General features: G+C 40.0%; 1 protein-coding gene across 1 annotated transcript in view; it reads left to right on the forward strand.

Annotated features, from left to right (window-relative positions):
• The first annotated feature begins 2,620 nt into the window (after positions 1-2,620).
• The window catches only part of LOC104067343 (transmembrane protein 263), a 208,962-nt gene continuing 191,762 nt past the window's right edge, over positions 2,621-19,820 (forward strand). Inside the window, exons 1-2 of the mRNA XM_054068469.1 lie at positions 2,621-2,788; positions 16,875-16,965. Coding sequence (XP_053924444.1) covers positions 2,783-2,788; positions 16,875-16,965 — 97 coding nt within the window. The 5' untranslated portion in view covers positions 2,621-2,782. The remainder of the gene's footprint in view (positions 2,789-16,874; positions 16,966-19,820) is intronic.

Raw genomic sequence — 19,820 nt, forward strand, 5'->3', positions numbered from 1 at the left:
GGGTGCATGAACTGCTTAGGTATATGATTTAGTAGTGGACAGGTACGGTTGGGCTTGATGATCTCAAAGGTCTTTTCCAGCCTAGTGATTCTATGATTCTATAGAAAAACGCATATCTGCCAAGCACAGATCACACTTAACACAAGGTGTAACAGTGTCTGGAAAAACACTGTTAAAAAAAAATACCATGCTATAAAAAACACTGTCAGAGGTACGTTCTATCTAACTTTCAACAAATACAGTTATTTGGGTGATCCTAAGTGTACTTTTGCTTAAATGAAAATATTCTACATTTTTTAATAGTAATGGTGCTGTGAAAAGCCAAACCCAATAATCAATGCCAATTAAGTAGGTATTCCTTATTATGCAGCGCCGGCACTAGGGGGGGTAGTTCCATCTAATGGGTGTGCCATTATTGAGGCTGGTTACACAATTCTTTATACTGGTTAAATATACATATTAAATATATGTATAAATATTATCTATATGTATATTAAATATGCATATAGATTCTGGGAAACATGTTACATATTCATTATTCTTCCTGGAATGGGTGTGTCTATTATAGTCAGTTCTAGCATTTATTTACATAAATCTCCTCCGCTTGGTGCATGCGCTCTGCCTTCTGGGGGTCTTCTTCAGGGGTCTCTGGATGAAGGCCATAGGTCTCCCTCACAGCTGAACTTCTCAACTCCCCCGTCTTGCACATGCTTTTAGACTCCTTGGGCTGCTCTTCAAAGTTGCATCTGGTCCTAGCTGGTCCTTTTTTCTCTTATCATTGCACTAGTCCCTGTTATCTGGCTTAATTAGATACAGTCACATCCTTTTCATTCTTTCTAGCTGCAGCCTTGCTAAAAGTCCTTACTTAAGCATAAGTATCCAGGCACAGGGTAGCTAAAAGTTATTATTCAAGCTAATCCTGCATTTTAGTTCTAAAATCACAAAGTCTATACATAAATTCAAATATATAATAGGTTAGCAACTTATAACAAATCCTATTCAAATAAGCTGCAGAAGTGGGCCTGTATGAACAGGTTCAACAAGGCCAAGTGCAAGGTCCTACACCTGGGTTGGGGCAATCTGCAGTTTCAATACAGGATGGGGGATGATGTGATTAAGAGCAGCCCTGTGGAAAAGGACTCCGTGTAGCTGGTTGATGAGAAGCTCGACATGAGCTGGCAATGTGTGCTCACAGCCCAGAAGGCCAGCCACAGCCTGGGCTGCATCGAAAGAAGTGTGACCAGCAGGTCGAGGGGAGTGATTTTGCCCCTCTGTTCCTCTCTCATGAGACTTCATCTGGAGTACTGTGATAGGTAAACATATAAGATATAGGGAAAGAAACTGAGAAGAAGCTTAGTTTATTGTAAACTGCACCATATAAGGGAAAAAGCTTAGTTCATTGCAATTCACAATGCCTGTTAGTAGGGGCCTTGAAAGCTGGTAAGCGGGCTTTTGCTGATAAGAAGCTGGTATGTGGACTTCTGCTGATAAGAAGAAGCTGGAAGGTGAACATCAGCAGTCACCAGCGAAAAAATGGTTTTATCCTACCTTGTGATTTGGAAGGTAACCAGAAGGGGACTGCGCCTGCCCACAGACTGAGTTCAGGGCAAGTTCACTTGAGGAAGAGGAATTACTCCAGCCCTAAGACCCTGGCCCAAGACCACCAGGAGGTGCTGCGCAGGCACAAGACTGAAGAGATCATTCCAGAACGAATTATAATATGAAGCAGGGAATATGTAGTAGGCACTTATAAATATGCATGTCTTTACACTATAAGTAGCTGTTTGTTAAGCTATACAGTGTGTGAGTTGGGCGGAGCTTATTCCCCCTCGTACCTGCCAGCGAATAAACACATACCTGCTTTATAACTCATATAGGGTTATAGAGTTTGATTACGCAAAACAATTGTGTCCAGTTCTGGAATCCTCAACACAAGAAGGATATGGAGCTGTTGGAACAGGTCCAGAGGACGGCTGCAAGGATGAGGGCTGGAGCACCTCCCATAGGAGGACAGGCTGAGAGTTCGGTTGTTCCTCCTGGAGAAGAGAAAGCTCCAAGGAGACCTTACAGCGACCTTCCAGTACCTGAAGGGGCTACAAGGAAGCTGGGGAGGGGCTGCTCACAAAGGCTTGTGGTGATAGGATGAGGGGGAATGGGTATAAACTGGAGCGGGGTAGATTTAGGCTAAAGATTAGGAGGAATTTCTTCACCATGGGAGTGGTGAGGCCCTGGCACAGCTTGCCCAGGGAAGCTGTGGATGCCCCATCCCTGGAGGTGTTCAAGGCCAGGTTGGATGGTCCCTTGGGCAGCCTGATCTAGTGGGATGTCCCTGCCCATGGCAGGGGGGTTGGAACTGGATGATCTTTAAGGCCCCTTCCAACCCAAACCATTCTATGATAATATTCAAAGATAAGAGTAGTTTAGCATCTTATAACGTTTCTTCCTTCAGTAACTGCTTTTTAAGGTTTGAAGCGGCAGGGGAGAAAGAAGGCTCTTTATTTCTGTCTCTGAATCCCCGCCTCGGGCCGCTGACAGCTCGCCGAGCCCCAACCGCCTCATCGCCGCGCAAGTGGCCGCCCCGCGCAGCCCCAACCCTCCCCCCCAACATGGCGGCGCTGACCCCCGCGCTTCCTCTTCCGGGCGGGGTTGCCATGGCGCTGCCCCCTCCCCCGCCATTCCCTTCCCCTGCCGGTTGGTGTTTACAGCGGGCGGGAGCATCCGCAGCCCCAGCGCCGGTGGAGACGGGGACTCAGCCCACGGGCGGCGCTGCGGGGGACGCGGCATGAAGGTGATGCTTTAGTGGGGGGAAGGAAGGAGGGGGGTGTCCGCTCGGTCTCTGAACAAACCCCAACTTCCAGAAGCTTCGGGCTCTCCGTGGGCTGCGCTGCTCCTGGGAGGAAAAGAGAAAGATCCACGCACCCCGTGCAAGCCCCGGGTCCGCGCTGCCCCATGTCCCTCGTGTTCTGACCTGTCTGTTTAATTTGCAGGTGTGTGACCTTTCCAAGCGCTCCCTCTCGTTAATCGGTCTGAAATGCCAGGCGCTCCCCTTCTCTTTGTGAGAAACACTGATTCACTGGTGAAATATGACAAAGTCTTCGAAGCAGAGGCAATATATTTTTATTTTGCAGTTCAGCGCTGAATCGGATGCCCTTCTAAACAAGGCATCGCATCTTACAGAAGCAGTGGGTATATAGACTAGTTTTAGACAAAGAACCGTGTAATTCCTCAAAGAATGTTTTTATTATTTCTTTTTAGGTTATCCAACCATGTCTGGAGACTCCCGTCAGGTTATCTCCTGACCTAAACCAGCTATATCTAACAAGACAACTAAGCGTATCAATAAATTCTTGCAGCCCTAAGACAGGTTGTCTCTTGACCTAAACCAGCTACATCTTACAAGACGACTAAGCATATCAATGAATTCTCACAACTCTAAGAGAGCGTTTAGTCTTTCAGGTTATTTGTCTGTCTGGAGATTGTCTGCGTATTATCTCTTGATACAAGACAGGTTTCTATTACAAGATAATTAAACATACAAACCATTTGCAGCCAAACTTATCAATTAATTCTCACATCCTGAATTTACCTTGCAATAAAAATATGTATTGATGAGCTGGGTTGTAAGCTCTTTGTGGCAGAAACTGTACGTAGCCATGGTCTGTGCCTTTAATGATGGAGAGATTTGGCACGGGCCTTCCTCAAGCCTCTGAGACGAGTCAGTGTGTGTTATGAGTTCTGCAGCTTAGAGAGGTTTGGGTTCTGGGCAGCATGCTGGTGTCGGTCACTCAGGTTAACATCATCACTATGCACAAGGGACTCTCCGCTATCAGTGTCTGCACAGCTGACAGAGGAAATAAAAGGGTCAGTTTCCAAGTACATGAAATAAAAGTATACAAAAAGAAAGTTTCCTTCTATGCAGTGGTATTTATTTGTTTTGCTTTTGTTTGAAGCCTGATAGTAAAGAGTAATTTTTTTTTTCTTTCTCTCTGAATGCTTTGTAGTTCAAGTAGTATGGGATAACATATATCTATATGTAAAGAAGTTATTGGTAAGCAGTGCTATGTCCCTGGATGACTTTTTGACTTATACTTCAAAACAAAAACCTCAAAGAATGCTGGCTGAACTGTACATTCAGCTTACAGCCAGAAATGAAAAGATTTCCTTTAGCTTCTGTTGTCTTGCACACAGAGTAAATGGTTGATTATTCTTGCTAAGCCCATTACTTCTGCTGAATTCCTCTTTTGCCCCACTAGAGTGGGGAAAGCTCCTGGCTATTTTGGGTGGTCTGTTAAAATATAGCAAGATGTGAGTAGAGTTGTGTTATGAATGTAAGGAAAATATGTGTGTAGTTGATGGGAGAGTGTTTTTTATTTTTTTAACCAATCTAAGCGCTGTTTAGAACTTTTCATTATAAAAGGGCTCACAGATTTCTCTCTTGAGAAGGCAATTTATTTCAGTGTGTATTCCATATGTACCGCCTTTTGCTGTAGCAGTTGCCTCAGTTTCCTCTGTGTAAAATTGTTGTAGATGCATGATTTAAAATCTTAAGCTAAGGGGGGATAATTATATTTTCTATGCAACACAGTGGAATGCATCACAGTGTCTGCACACAGTTTTTTTTACCTCTTAAAATGGAGAGGAAAGGAGAAGTGGGATTGGGGAGTGTCTGTGAGGTGTGGGAATTGGATTAGGATTCCTTTTCTGGACCTGCTCACAAATAACCTGGCGTGACTTAAAAAAACCAACTTAAGTTGTTACTCATTGCAGGACTTACACCAAACCCAAGCTTTTCGAAAAGTCATCTTGCGTATTTCTCCGCTAATTCTTGTTACATCTGGGGAAATACATCTGAGTTTGTGCATTTTTAGCAGTGTTGGTTTTGAGTCTTTCTAGTTGATGCTGGTTAGCAGGTTGCTGAGAAGGCAGCGCTGTCAAAGTGAGACAAATTAATGCTAGTGTATATAAAGATGGTCTGCCTACTTACAGGAGGGAAGAAGCAGCTGAAGAGAAGTAACTGGTAACGTCGGGGGAATTCTGCTCTGGAAGTGATCCTTTCAGAATCCATCACTAACGTCTGATTGTTGCTGAGGAAACTGAAGCTTCATGTATTCTGTTTTTAAATAAATCAAATAGTATAAGTATCCTCCTAAAAAGGTAGTGTGAAATAAAGTAGCATGGCAAAGTCGTACTTAAAGCTTGCCATGTTGTAGCTGGATTGGATTCAAGATAGTCTCTTGTGTACTTTGCTTCTTTTCCCATATCTTTCAAGAAATGGCAGTGCTGAAGTTTGTGGGCTCTTTCAGGCTATGCAAAATATAAAAGCGGTTGAAGCCCCTATTTCCTGCACCACAGGACAGGAATGAGAGGCAATCAGCTCGGAAGTGGACTGTTCCTATATGTGGGAATATTTAAGTGGTATGTGATGAATACGCCAAGAGTGCTTTCCTTAAAGAGCAGATCATGTCAATGGCAAGGAAATACACCTTTTCAGGCTGTGTTAGGAGCCTGGGTAGCGAGTCTGTCAGGTGGGGAGAGCAGTTTCAGTGTTCAGGGAAGTGGAGAATTGTGGGGAGATGACCAAATCCCCACCTGTCCATCATGCTGTCAGTCACCAATTACTGCCCCACAATACAGTACATTTCTAGTATTCTGTTGTGGCTAGGCACTGGATTTCTCTGTTCTTAGGCAAGCACTGGAGAATTTGGTTGTGTTCTTGGTAACAAAACCTCTTTGTGCCTTATCTTCAACCAGTGAATGAATTGAGGGGTTAGGATAGTCCCTCGTGCCTACCTTGTATGGTTGCTGCTGCAGGCACTGCAGCTAACACTGCTCCTGTCACTGCTCTGACTTAAATACGGAGTCAGAGGAATGAAAGGCATTGAGAATGTCAGATCTTGGTGAAGATCTTGTTTGGAAAAGCAAGCAAAAGATGTGATCTCAGTTAAGTAGCTGCTTCTCTTTTTGTTGAATTGAAGTGATTTGCCAAAGCAGAATGAGAGCTCATAACGCTTTCACATGTGCTCACATTCAAGTTATGTATTTTGGGATAAGAGAGGTGTCATAAATGTGACATTTTCCTTTGAGAAATTTTATAGCTGTAAGAGGACGAATGTGAATTTACTGTCTGTAGTTGTTCTGTTCTTCTACTTGTCTGTGATATGTGATGTTGGCAGGCAAGGTAGTTTGAAGGTGAAGCATCAAGTTATGGAAAGCCTGAGTAAATATTTCTATTGCTTGTATTTATAGACTGCTCTGTACCTGAAGGGTGTCATGGATTGTCCTGTCAAGACTTGATGTATATGTAACTTTTTTTTTTTTTTACACGTCTGTGATCCTGTTTAGCAGGGCTCTCAACAATTGAACTGGAAAGTTCTTGGGAAAGGAACAGTTTATAAAAAGAAGAGAGAAAAGGTATTACTTTCTACGGACTACGTAGTAATCTTTTTTCCTGGCACGTAGTCCTAAAGTTGTTATAGGAAGCAGGAGGAGAGTGAATGTAAGCTATGTGAAGGGAACATGAATTGTATATTCTGTAGATAATTCTGACGTAAATATTTTTGTATGATTGGTCACATTCAGTTTTCTTTACCGGGGAACTATCCTACAAACTTTTTGGTGGCTTTCGTTTCCCAGTGTTTCAGCTGAATTTCAGGAAGACCGGAAGGGGTTACATGCCTTCGAAGTTTTGAGCAAGGTACATGCCTGTATTGGTGAGGGCAGTAGTAGAGCTGTTAAGCAGTTTCATCAAAAGAGGTGGTGTTGCTTGAACTTACTGGAAGTCATAAAAGTGACTTGTGTTAGCAGATCTTACAGTCTTAATGTTTCTGCAGAGCTAACTAAAGCCTGGTAGAATTGCTCTGCTTCCTTTCAAACTAAGAAATAATTTTGGAGAGAGAGTCTGGGCACCTTGCAGGTCATCGAAAGTAAAAGGCAACTGCTACCAAAAGCTATTGCTGCCAGAATGAATTTTTTCTTTTAAATTGTGTGGCTTGCGATCATAGTGATAAGTGTTTTCTCTATTCGATGTCTGTTTAGTTGATGAGTGAAGTAACTCTGGTTGGAGTCTTGTATACAGCAAGTTGTGATCTTACACTCCTTGCAGTAAGTTTGGAAGAAAATAACATCTATATGAAGCCTGAAATAAAAGGGGCATTACTGCTGGCAGTCAAGTTTAAGATGTGTGGGCTTGGTGTGATATTGGGGAGCTTGATCATATCAAAAGGTGAAGTGTTTTTTCTGTAAAGTAAGTAATTATTTTATCTGAAATGTAAAACACTAAACACTAAACATTAAAACACTACAGCAATAAATGTATAGAGCAACAAGCAATGTTGTACCAAAAGAGCCCCGAACTGAGTTCAGAACTTGTTCGTAAGGGAGAAAATAGACTTAACTACCTAGCCATCAACAAAATCAGTTTAAAATTTGTTCAATAAATACATCATTTTACAATCTCCCAGGTAATTAAGAAATGTTTCATGTTTTGCAGAATATGCATTTTAAAATTCCTGATGAAATAAGGAAACAAATAAGTTCTGGACTGCACAAAATATTTCATTTTTAACCTCAATTTCTGCTGTTTAAAATGACTTTCAGTGCTTTTGGAACAACTTTTTACCTTCAAATGGATTTGCAGCATTTTTATGTTTTTGTCTAATTTAAAAAACAAAATAAAGGTTTTGACAAGATGACTTGTTTCAGATTGTTCCAGCGATGCCTCTTGTGACTGTCTTTTGGGGAGGAGTGCTCCTGTTTTTGAAGCTGGATATGTGCTTATGCACTTCGAATTCAGGTTTTATTATAGAAATTACTATGTTCTAGGTGTAAGAGGCCTTGAAAAATAGTAGTTATGCACTTTGAAGGAAATAAATGCATGGAAATCAGGTAGTTCAACTTGGCCATGTGAAACCCCTGTTACAGAATACTGCTTAAATGCATCCTTCCATGACCATTGGGGGTTTTGCTTGTGTGGGTTTGTGTGTGTGTGTTTGTATTTTGTTTTGTTTGGGTTTATTTTTTGTGGTTTTTTTTTTTTTCTGTTTCTTTTAAATAGTGACTCTACTAAGGATAATAGGAAGGCTTTCAAGTCTTGCATGGTTAAGAAAATCTTGAAGACAATACAGGCCTCTAGTATTAAACAAAGGACATCTTTTTATTTCAGACAAATTTCACACGCTGTCTGTAGCTTTCTGGAGTGATATTTCCATACCTTGTTAGGAAAATGGAAAATATTCTTTCTGCAGTGTACATTTACTTTCGTCTGAGTAAAACTGGCATTAACCATTAAATCAACCTGTCAAGGACCAGACTGCAGAAAATATATTTATACTGCTTTTGCTAATTGTAGTTATGTAGAAAGTGTAATAAAACCACAGGTCATTAAGTCTTGTTAGTGCTTGTTTTTAACTCACCAATTCAGCTATCTGAGTGATTTTTTTTTTTTTCCCTAAAATCTTTGTGAACAGACATTAAATTACAGGATGTAGGAATGCTCAGTTATCAATATGAGTTAATTGATATTTTTCAGATGATGTTGTCGGTAATTATTTAATTGCTTTCAGATTCGTTTGCTGTGATGCAGCGTTGTGCTTTGGGTCTGCATCATTTTGTGTTTTACTGCTCACTGTTTCAGAGCCCACTAGGTGTTACTGTAATGACTTTTTTTCCCTATGCATGAGCCCGCTCCCAATTTTAAAAATTGCTAATGTTTTGAGTGACACTGTGAAATGACACTTTGTCTTCATCTAACTTCTTTTTTTCAAACAAATGCAATACAGCATGGTCAGTTTTTTAGCATAAACGTTGTTCTGGACAAAGCAATAACTTTCCTTGTTGTAGTAGTAGTTTAAACTAGAATTGGCAGCAAATTCTGCAGTCTCTTTCAGGGTAACTTTTCAGCCTTTGCACTGCTACATGATATCCTTTGATAATTGAGCTGGTTAACCTGCTTGGAGTGAGGAGTGTTTGTTTTGGGTCAGGTCAATACAGGATTGAATGTAGTGTGGCATGTTTGGTTTGTTTTCTGAAAAATGTGTTCTGTGCTTACATTGATTTAGTAGGTAAAATTCAGATGGAAAATATATGGTCGATCAAAACAAAATTCAATACAATAACTAGTTCAAAGTCCACAACCACCACTGGGCAGACTGTATTGGCTCTTGCTGTGTAAATGGTGTTAACTGCCCCATATAAAGTGCGAATCTAAAAGTGTAAGCCAGGCTATTTACTGGCTTGCTGGATGGAGAATAAGTTATGGTGTCATTTGTGCTGTTGATAAGTTATTTATGCCAAGTAAACCCTAATTAGGATTACCCTCAGTACAAAGTTGTTTTATCACTATAGAAATAGGACTCGACTCTTCTGCTGTGAATAACAGAACTCAATCCCAGTTTGGAATTTGCAGCATTAAAACTCTCTCATTGCCTCTCTCCTCCAGTCCTGTTGTCAAGACAGAATTAAGTGTTGTTAAAATTGTGGCCTCCCTAATGTGTTTGTCCAAATGCAGAAAAGGGCAAGTAATCTAAGCAACTTTTCTAATGCTTTCTTACAGCGTATTTTGAACAAAGGGCTGTAATTTTACACTGTTGTCCTCAGCATTTCTATTTCTGTACTTTCCTTTAGAGTTCATGAGGATTTATTAGTGCAACTCAAATTCTCCTTGGGCTCAAACCTGGTGCAGAAGCTCTCATTGTGAGCAAACCTTGTTTTTCAAAATTAAAAGCAAAGTATCCATCAAGAGGCTTTCTTAAAGCTATAGGAAAGAAAAAAAAAACTGTTTGTGATTGCAGATCAATTTTTTTCCTGCTGCAGCTGACTCTGGAAACCCCTAATGTATGGGTGTTCAATCACTGGTGATGGCAGATTCAGTGGAATGTTCCTATTACATTTAGAAAACTTTAATTTAAAATCTTAGTTCCCCAATGTGCTGAAAATTCATTGCTGGTGCCTGACTAACGAAGGAACAGCAAAACTTGTTTCCACTGTCTGGTTATTTCCACTGAGTGGTTGTCTAAGCATTAGTGTTTAAGGAGGTGGTTGAATAGTTATGTGCTTCAGCTGAAGTTAAGTGCTCAGATCCCTCAGTTTTTTTTTTTTTTTTTTAAAAAAAACCCTTGTTTTCTGTCAGTATTGAGTCTTCATGCAGCCCTCGAATACTGTGTTCTGTTTTGGGCGCCTCACTACAAGAAAGACATTGAGATCCTGAAGCGTGTCCAGAGAAGAGCAGCAAAACTAGTGAAGGGGCTGGAGAACAAGTCTTATGAGGAGCGGCTGAGGAACCTGGGGTTGTTTAGCCTTGAGAAGAGGAGACTGAGAGGAGACCTTATCACTGTCTACAACTGCCTAAAAGGAGGTTGTGGAGAGGTGGGTGCTGGCCTCTTCTCCCAAATGACAGGTGATAGGATGAGAGGGAATGGCCTCAATCTGAGCCAGGGGAGGTTCAGATTGGACATTAGGAAAAATTCTTCACCAAAAGGGTTATTGGGCACTGACAGAGGCTGCCCAGGCAGGTGGTTGAATCCCTGTCCCCGGAGGTATCTGAAAGGCAGGTAGATGAAGTGCTTAGGGATATGATGGGTATGGTTGGGCTTGATGATCTCAAAGGTCTTTTCCAACCTAGTGATTCTATTATTCTATGCAATTGTGTTGAAGCAGAAAGGGCATTCTGAGCCACAAGTCACTTTCAAATATTGAAAATGCAATAATTTAATTTCATTAAACATGAGATATCAAAGATAAGTTCTGAGGAACTTCATAACAGTAATTGGATAGAAAAGAGATTTCAAAGTTACTGTCCTTGACAGTAACAATGCTCTTTGGCATCTGCATACATGCAGCCCTATGACTATGCATCATCTCTCACCCAGTTGGAGGAATCTAACTTGCAATGAGAAGAACTGGGGTTTATGTGGTGTTAAGAATGGGCAAAGTATGCAAATATGCACAGGAAACTCTGTTTTTTAGTTTTACCAGCAAGCAATAAGCATTCCTTAAACATAATGCAAACCCAGTAATGCTTTCACTAAGATACTTCAAAAATATCATGGAAGTTTCCCAAAATGCTTAACAAACTGACCTGTGTTTGGGGATTACTTCACTTGTTTCTTCCTACACACCCACTGAGTCTTGCAAGACTTTAGGAGTGTGTATATCCTTTGTTTTCAGCAGTGGAGTTGTATTTGATGAAGTATAAAAGAGGTGTTGGACCTGTGCTGGGAAAGTTTATGAACGAAGTCACAGGTGTGGAGTGTGAATCCTGTGCTGCCACTGATTTTCGTCTGCTAAATTGCTTTATTGGAATTGTGCCTGTGGAGAATACCAGATTTGAAAGTCAGTGTTGAGCAGGACAGAGGACGTGTGATTTAGGCTGACGGTTGAAGATTTGCATAGAATGAAGTAAGTCTGACTTTGTGGGTTCTTGAGGGGCTTTACAAGGAATTAGGCAGTTTTGAACAGTGAAAGAAGTGAGATTCTAGGCTCAAGTCCAGAATAGAAAAAAATGCAAAGATGAATGTCAGAAAGGGAAAAACTGGAGTAAAGTGTTCAGAAGCAAGAATGGAAATATGAAGGTCTAGGTTAGGATATAAATACTGTTTGCGCTTGAGATGCACAGAGAAAGTAGTAGCTAAAGCTGCAGATTTTAGAATAATTTTCAAAGGGTGGTCTTGGAACCGAGGCACTAAACAGCTACTGAAGTCATGACTGGGCTTTACATCTGTTCCTCCAGCTTCTGTTCTGCAAGGGGGAAATGATTACTAGTAAAATTCAGCATAATGGAGAAGAGTATTCATGTTGTGGGTTTTCTTTTGGTTTGCTTTTTTGTGAGTTGTCCAGTTTGTTTTAAGAATACTGTTCTCCTAGGGGTTGAGTAGAAATGGCAAAAAGGAACAGAATTGTAAGATATGTGCTTCTCTCTCCTTGATTGGGAACAGCTGTAGAGTGTCCTTATTAGTAATTAAAAACTGAAGGAAACTTGAGGTTATTTGCCCTAAACTCATTTAATTTCAGTAATAATTTTTCAGAGGATGTAATCTTTTTTTTTGTCTTTGATTCCCCTCCTGTCCATCAGCCTTTGTTTTGTGGTTTTATTTTTTGCTATCGGTTAGCCTAATCCTGGCTCAGTGAACTGTTAATGGATAGACTCTACTTTGGTTTAAGATTATATACTGTAACTAATGTAGTGCTAAGTACGAAAGTACAGTCCTTTTAGACTAAAAGGTGTCTAAGAGCAGTGGTGGTAGTTGAAGGTAGGGATTTTTTGTTGTTTCAAGATGGTCTGTAGGGACTTTTTATAAAGTTTATCCATTTCCAGTGTTGACTTACCTGCTTGGGTATTTGCAGTGACAGTCTCATGTCGCTGTTGACTTAGGTGCAAAATGGGCTGATAATGGTCACCTGTAGTTGGTATTGCTCCTGAACTATGCAGGGTTCTTGAGTACTTAATACTCTGCTGAGACTGAGATAGTATAGGTTGTTTATGACTGACAATGCTGAAATAATTTGTTAATACAAATGTGGTGATAAATGCAGCTCTTGGTTTCAGTGTCATAAACATAATTCAGTACTATGTGGAAAATACTGACTTTCATTGGACAAGAACTTTCTGTCATGCATGGATTTATCACAGCACTTGTAAAATGTATAGTCTTCAAATTATACTGAAAATACAAGCATATAACTGAAGTTCTGGTCAGAATTATTCTCAAAAGTGTTGTATCCCATGAAAAAGGGTGAGGTGTAATCTGAAATTCTTGTAGGTGATTTGTCACACTTGTTTAATTCAGTGCTGGAAGTTCACTCCATCCGTAAATACATACTGTGTTTCATAGAAGACTGTAAAACAGTAAATGAACATATAATTTACTCGGTCATAGCAGCCCATAATTTTGAGTTAAAACTGCACTGTAAGTTCAGTACTCATACAGTGTGATCAGAGCATAGGATATGTTTCTTGTGCAGATTCTGTGAGAATCCCTGTAGGATTTTTCTCTTGATCTTTATAATTTACTGTGTTTATACAAAGATTTTCAGCTTCCTTGTAGTTCATTGAAACTGTTGGGAGGGGCAGAGCAAGCTTGAAATTGGCACATCCTTAACTTCAGTTTGGAAGGGTTAATGTTGCATCTTCTTGAGTTGACTTGTTTCTGGTCAGCTTAGATATTGTTTTAAAATATGATGTATAAAAATTGCCACTAAATCTTAATAGTGTTCATAGGCAGAAACTCATCAGTTGCTAAAAGGAATTGTATGATATGCTTGCTTGTGAGAGCAGGAACTGTCTCTGGAGAGCCAAGAGGTTCTTTTTAGATGTTCCTAGGCTCCATGCCATAACCTAACTATTCCTGTAATAATACCTCTTTAAATCTGTGCTTTCCCAATGGCTCTGGTGAGGAATGGAAACACATTCTCAATTAAAAAGGCTATATATAAACCCTAAATAATTGAAAGCATATTGTGTAGTTAATAATGTCTGAACTGTTGATACATCTTCCTGCGTTCTAGAGGGAGCCTCAGAGCAAAAGCAACATCTGTGTGTATTACTTCTGTTATGGCTGGTGCTCAAGAGGATTGTTATGGAATTGTTGGATGCTGCATGGCTGCTTATCTGCAAGCCATTAACTTCATACAGTTGTGTGCATCCTATTCTCCTGTTAGTCTGTCAGGGATCCTTTAGAATGAAAAGCCAAATGTAACTCATGCCTCATTCTTGAAATAAGTGTGAAAAAACAAACCAAACCCAATCCCCTCCCCCTTACTTCCCCGCTCCCCCCTCCCCCCCCAGAAAAAAGCAAACCCAAAATCAACCCAAAGAAAACACACAAACTCTTGAGACCAACAACTTTACGTATAGCTTAGTTATAAATCTTCTTAGAGGATGGCTTCCTGGAATTTCTGATTGCTGTAGGTCACTGTGCTGCCAGGACTGCAAATACCTTAGGTATTGATTATCAAGCTTGCAGCAGACTTGGTGAATGGAACTCAACAGATATAACTGGGGAAAAAGCAATGGACATGCTAATATAAGATACAAAGCCATTGTAAAGAGACTTTGTACTCTTGTTAATTACATCTGCCAGTTTTTGAGCCTTAAGTATTACTTCTAGATGAGTATGAGAACCTAGGATCTCATCTGCTCTTGTACATTTTAATTATTATACGTGGTGAAATTCAGTGCCAACACTGTGCACACTTATTCACTGATCTTGATGATTAAACCGACATGCTGAAGTCTGATAAACACCGAAGTCTAAGACTACTTCACCTAAGGGTTCTGTGTATTATAGGTGTTTATGTATAGTGATAAGATGTTGATGAGATGAGAACTTGGGATACTCTATAGAAAACATATATAACTTCATTGTAAGAACTAGGAAATCTCAAGGTTTCTTGCAAAGTAACTCTTGTAAAAATTAAGTTTGTGGTTTCTTGACATGCTGTGTTTCAGTCTAGATGGTGTTTCAATTTTTAGCATTCAATTTTGAAATAAAGATGTAAATATTTTTTCTGGTGTTTATTTTGGGAAGATTCTAGAGAAATACAGGAAATTTGTACAAACTATAGTTCAAAATGTCCTGTGTCTTGATTGGTTTTGAGTGGTAAAAAAAACCCTCAAAAATTCTGGCCACTTATGTTAAATATTAAGAATGTTCTATAGAAGTAGTAATTTTGGATTGTGTATTTTTCTTCAGTGGGATTCCAATAGCAAGTGTTCAGGTTTTGAACTGGAGGGAAGTAGGTGATGATAAACAGCATCAGAGCCATGGACTCGTCTCTGGTGGGCTCTGTTTTCCTCACAGCTGGATTTGTTAATGCTAGTTTAGGACTAAAGCTGACTTCCTGCTAAGATAAACCTTAATTTCAGGGTATGTATTGTCAATGGTAACCACCATAGTGGAGAACTATATTGCTAGTGAACGCTGGGGAGTAGTTCATGCATAAGGGAAAAAACTATAATGTCACTGCTCACTTTTGATAGCATTTTACATCCTTTTTGTAAAATTTACATAGATGGCAACAACTGTAAGCCAAAGGAGAATCACTCTTGTGAGTTGTTGTTGGGAGAAGCTTCTGAGCATGTTTGGTAGCAAAGTGAGACTTCTGCCTATTTTGAAGAAGGAAAGATAATGTTTTTCTTACTGGCTTTTTCTTAGTATCTGGAAGTCGGATTGTCTCTTTGGGCATCAAGTAATTAGTAAGGACTTAGCTTTGCCTTGTGCAGAGAGTGTTGTTAATTTTTAAAAATTAAAATAATTTTGGTGTTGCAGACTGGAACGTACAGGCAAAGGATCCAAGACCATTTCTAGTTTGAGTTCTTACAATTGTGGTTCAGAATGTTTGCAAGGCAAACATTGTCTCCTCGTGCCCTACCCGTCTACATCTTTTATATGAAAATAAACATTCTAATTTGGTATACTAATGTAGCCTTGTTTTCTTTCTCTCTGTAGCCTTAATGGGTGGGAAATAAATGTATGCAAATATATTGCCTGTGATTGATGTGGAAAGTTATTCAAGTCCATACCGTATATTCAATTCGTTGCTCCTATCCAGAATTCTTTACGCATTCTGGAAAGCTAATTCAGAGTGTTCTGGTGAAGTGAGGAGATGGTTTGATTTTTAATTTGACTAAGTCAGGCAGCTTATTACTTTCTCATTTGTGATAAAAATATTTTTTTCTCCTTTTTATGCTACTACAAGACATTACTTAACGTTTGAATTGTTCATTGACCAAAGCTGGATGGTATTGATACCAGGTGTTTTTAAATGAGGTGAATAGCTTAGATAAAGCTTGTATAGTCATGGATGGCAGAAATCAAGATTGCGATGGTGGCACTAACACAATGGACTTATACGCTTCGCCTGGGTTGTCTCACTTTCCCTGCTATCAGATCCTTGATAACAATGTGGCGGCACTTGTTGTTTCCATGTCCATTTTATTGAAAAAATGAGGAGTGGATGCAAAAGTAAGCTACTTGTGTGAAGGAAGGAATTTTAGAAGTATGAGTCTTTATAATGTGCAAAATGAGGGGGAAAAAAAAAGAGAGCCTTATTTCCTAATGGCTGCTAAGTGTCCAATTACAGTCTTGATTGTACTAGCATTCAGTTCCAAAGGAAGAAAACTGCTTAGTGTTTTTTTATAAGGAGCTCTGTATCTATGCCTAGTGTTTACTCTGCCATTACTTGTAAAAATGAAAAGGTAGTGCTGGGAGGAGCAGACAGTGTTGTTTTGTTTGTGGGTTTTTTTTTTTCCTTTTGTCGGTTGAAGCCGAAAAAGCAACTACACTTTATAGCTCCACAAGTCATGAAAATATTGCCTGTGCAAGGTGGGGTCAAGCAGTCTTAAATAAAAGTGAATGCTCTTCAAGTCTACAAATCTAGTAACTGCTCACATCCTTCCATCAGCAACACTGCAGGCTCTTTCCAAGACCTGTCTTTTTTTCCTCTCCTCTCTCTTTTTTCCTCCTCTGCTTTATTTTTTCTCTCCCCTTTTTATTCCCCCCCTTTTTTTTTTGCCATCCTCTGTTTTTCCTTTTTATTTTCCCCCCTTTTTGCTGCCTCTCAATTTTCCCTGCCTCTCGATTTTCCCTGCCTCTCGATTTTCTTCTTTATTTCCCTGCCTCTCTGATTTTCCCCAACTCACTTTTTCCCTCTGTATTTTCCTGCCTCTCTTTTTTCCACATCTTCTTTTTTTCCTCCCTCCTTCCTGCAAGTAATTTGACTGCAAACAAATCTCCCAGCAGCTTCCTTTATTTAATCAGCTTCTTTTCACCAGGTTCTTCGTGCCTGTACTCTCTGCCATATGATCAAGTCCTGTAATTATTTCTGTGGCTCCTCTCTGATTGTTCTCCAGTTTACACTCTTGCTGTTCTATTCTGCAGGGGCCCAGCTTAGAAACACCAATGGTGGAAGACGAAGCTGAGACAACAAGTGAAGAACTGCCGCCTCATCTGCAGGAAGAGCCTCCTGAAGGTGCAGTACTAGCAGTCAATATAAACTCTACATTAAGCTGGGGAAAACGTTCTGGCCAAGGAAGTCTGTCTTTATTTATCCATCTGTCTGTCTAACTTGAGCCTACCTCTGCATGTTTTCCGAGAGGGTTAAAGTTTTGCCGATGCCAGTCTCCCAGCTAGAAGTCCTGCCTTTTGCATTCAAAGAAAGCTGCACCCACTGAAGTGCAGGCGTTGTTCTGTGTTCCCTTTAGCAGTACGGTTTCTGATTAAAATTATCCTGCTTGATCATCCCATCTGTAGGCTTAGGAATAAAAAGTGTCCTCTACTGTGTCATTTGTGATGTTTTGAGCTTTCATCAGGGAAACTTCCTAAGTAGTCATCTGTTCTGTCCTCACCTCTCTCTGCAGCATCCTGCTATTGAATTTGCCCCCAGCAGAGACTTACCCGAGTTGGAGATTCTAGTGATTTTGTTTCTTTCTGCCATCTCTCTCGCAAGCCATTTTAGCCATCTGAGGAGGAGGCAGTGAGACACTCAGTCAGTAGGAGGCTCAAAAATGCTGATTTTAATTAAAACCTTGTTGGTAATGACATGTCCTGGATTTTTGCAGGGAATAGATTTTTCCCCACTGTGTAAATGTTGCAGGCATTGTATATATGTAACTCAAAGGATGGAGCTCTCAAACCTCCTTGCGTTCTAGCACTCCTCACAAAAGTCGGAGGCTAGGTGCAGCTGGGTAAGAATTCCAAGGTAGTGACTCAGTAACAACTGGATGGTCGTTATTAAGCAGGTACCCGTTATTTGTAGCATTGGGTGTGTGAGGGATCTCTCCTCCGAACACACATACCAAGCAAGAAAACCACGTGTCTTTTATGTTACAGATCTATCCATATTAATTTCATCTCCTGAAAATATTTTACATATTCATTCTTTTTCGAGACATCCTTAACATATCTCCATGCTTTGTTCACATGCACGGTTGGCCTTTTGAGTGGTCATGAGGACCCCTCCTTGGGGTCCAAAGATGAAGGCTCGAAGTCCTCCTTGTTGGTAAACTTTCAACCTTAGGAGGGAGTGCAGCCCAATCTTCTAAAAAAATGATCCTTTTCTGCCAGCGCAGAAATATGGCTTCCCTACTTCCTTATCTTACAGGATGTCTGTTCCTTCTACAACTGGTCCTTCTTTAGGAAGACATTTACCTTAGCTCAAAGCATATATCACTATAAGATACACAAGCTTAGACAGTTGCCATTTATCATATGCCACAAAATAGGTGTTGCTGTCTTTTGGATAGAAGCTGCTAACGTTGCTGCAAGTGATGATATGCTTTGAACGTTTTCTCCATTTCAGTGACTTTTAAAACTCAATTGCTCATAATTATTGTGGAAAGCTTAAACAACTTGACAAGATTCTCATTAGCAACTTGCTGCTAAAATACCGTGACATGTTTTTGGGAAACATAAATGTGTGTGTTATTTTTCCTTTAAGAGAACAAGATGCTGATACAGCACTTATACTGGCAGCCATTCTTAAAGGGAATATGGACCAAGTAGATGATTTCAGGAGTTTGCAGTCCATCCCTTCTTGTTCTCTCACTGAGTTGCGGTTTCTTTTTCTGACATTTCATATACACTCTGTTAGCAATTACAGTATATAAAGTGTGAAAGACAGGTTTCTTTTTGCATCTCCTATATACTCAGAAGGAAATAAATGTGGAAGATGTTGTAATTACTATATATATACACAGAGGATATAATCTTGATATTTTTTCCCTCCCTCCATAAGTAATGTCAAGTCAGCATGTAATGCCATTGTGTTGGTGAAGTAAGAATTCTGGTCAGGAGACTGAGCCGATGATATTGTGAGCCTATTTGCCATATTCTCTAAAATGTAAAACACAGGAGGTCATCTTGTCTCATCAGTTTATCATGAGTAGCCTTAGATTTTAGACTATGACTTTGAATTATGTAATTAGAAGGTTGGGTTTTTTTAATGCGCCTATGTGTTTTTACAGACTGAGTTTTTGTGATTGGAAGTGTTTGCTTCTGCCCGCAACCCTGCTGGTTTGAATGATGTTGAAAAATGCCAGTATTAATTTTCCACTTCTGTGACTTGTTTGGTGGTCTGAGAGAAATACATGCTCTAAATGTGCCGACTTTGCTAGGGTGAAGAAAAAGAATGGTAAAAGTTGAGCTATTCTGGTTAAGCAGTGGTACAGTACTGTGCTTTTTGGATTTACATTACATTTACATTTACATTAAGAGTAGCAAAATAAGAGGGGTATTGAGAACACAGCTGAAACTAGAGGCTGCTTGGGAGAAGAGGTGAGGTGGAAAAATTGATCCTAAAAGAGAACTATTATGATTATACTGAAATTACAGCTGACTCTGCCTATTAGTGAAGCTGAACAACAGGATTCTTGCTTACAAGCTGCTGTCTACCAACATAGACCAACTGGAATTGCTACTGATGACGATCACGTTGTTGCAGGAGTTATTCCAAATACCCTATGAAAGAAATAGATCTCTGAAGTTCTTTTGATATTAAAAGCCATTAAGCATTATCTTCTTATTGTTGTTCTACTGATTTCTTGTTTCTTCTGATAGCACCTTCTTAGATGAATCAAATGCTTTGTTATAAATAAACCATGTTGTCATGACTGCTGCACTCTTGTTTCCTCGGATCTATGAATTGGAGACTCTACTTACCTTCTGATAATGAGCATGTAAGGGATGGAAAGCTTTCCAGAGTCTGTGTCCTTCTAGTACAATCCATTGTTTCACCGGATTGTATCATAGTGACACTGCATATTTACACAATGAGAATTTCTTCACTATGACAGTGGTGAGGCTGGAACAGGCTGCCCAGGGAGGCTG

Source organism: Cuculus canorus, chromosome 5 (genome assembly GCF_017976375.1).
Source record: "Cuculus canorus isolate bCucCan1 chromosome 5, bCucCan1.pri, whole genome shotgun sequence".
In the NCBI taxonomy this organism is placed as follows: Eukaryota; Metazoa; Chordata; class Aves; order Cuculiformes; family Cuculidae; genus Cuculus; species Cuculus canorus.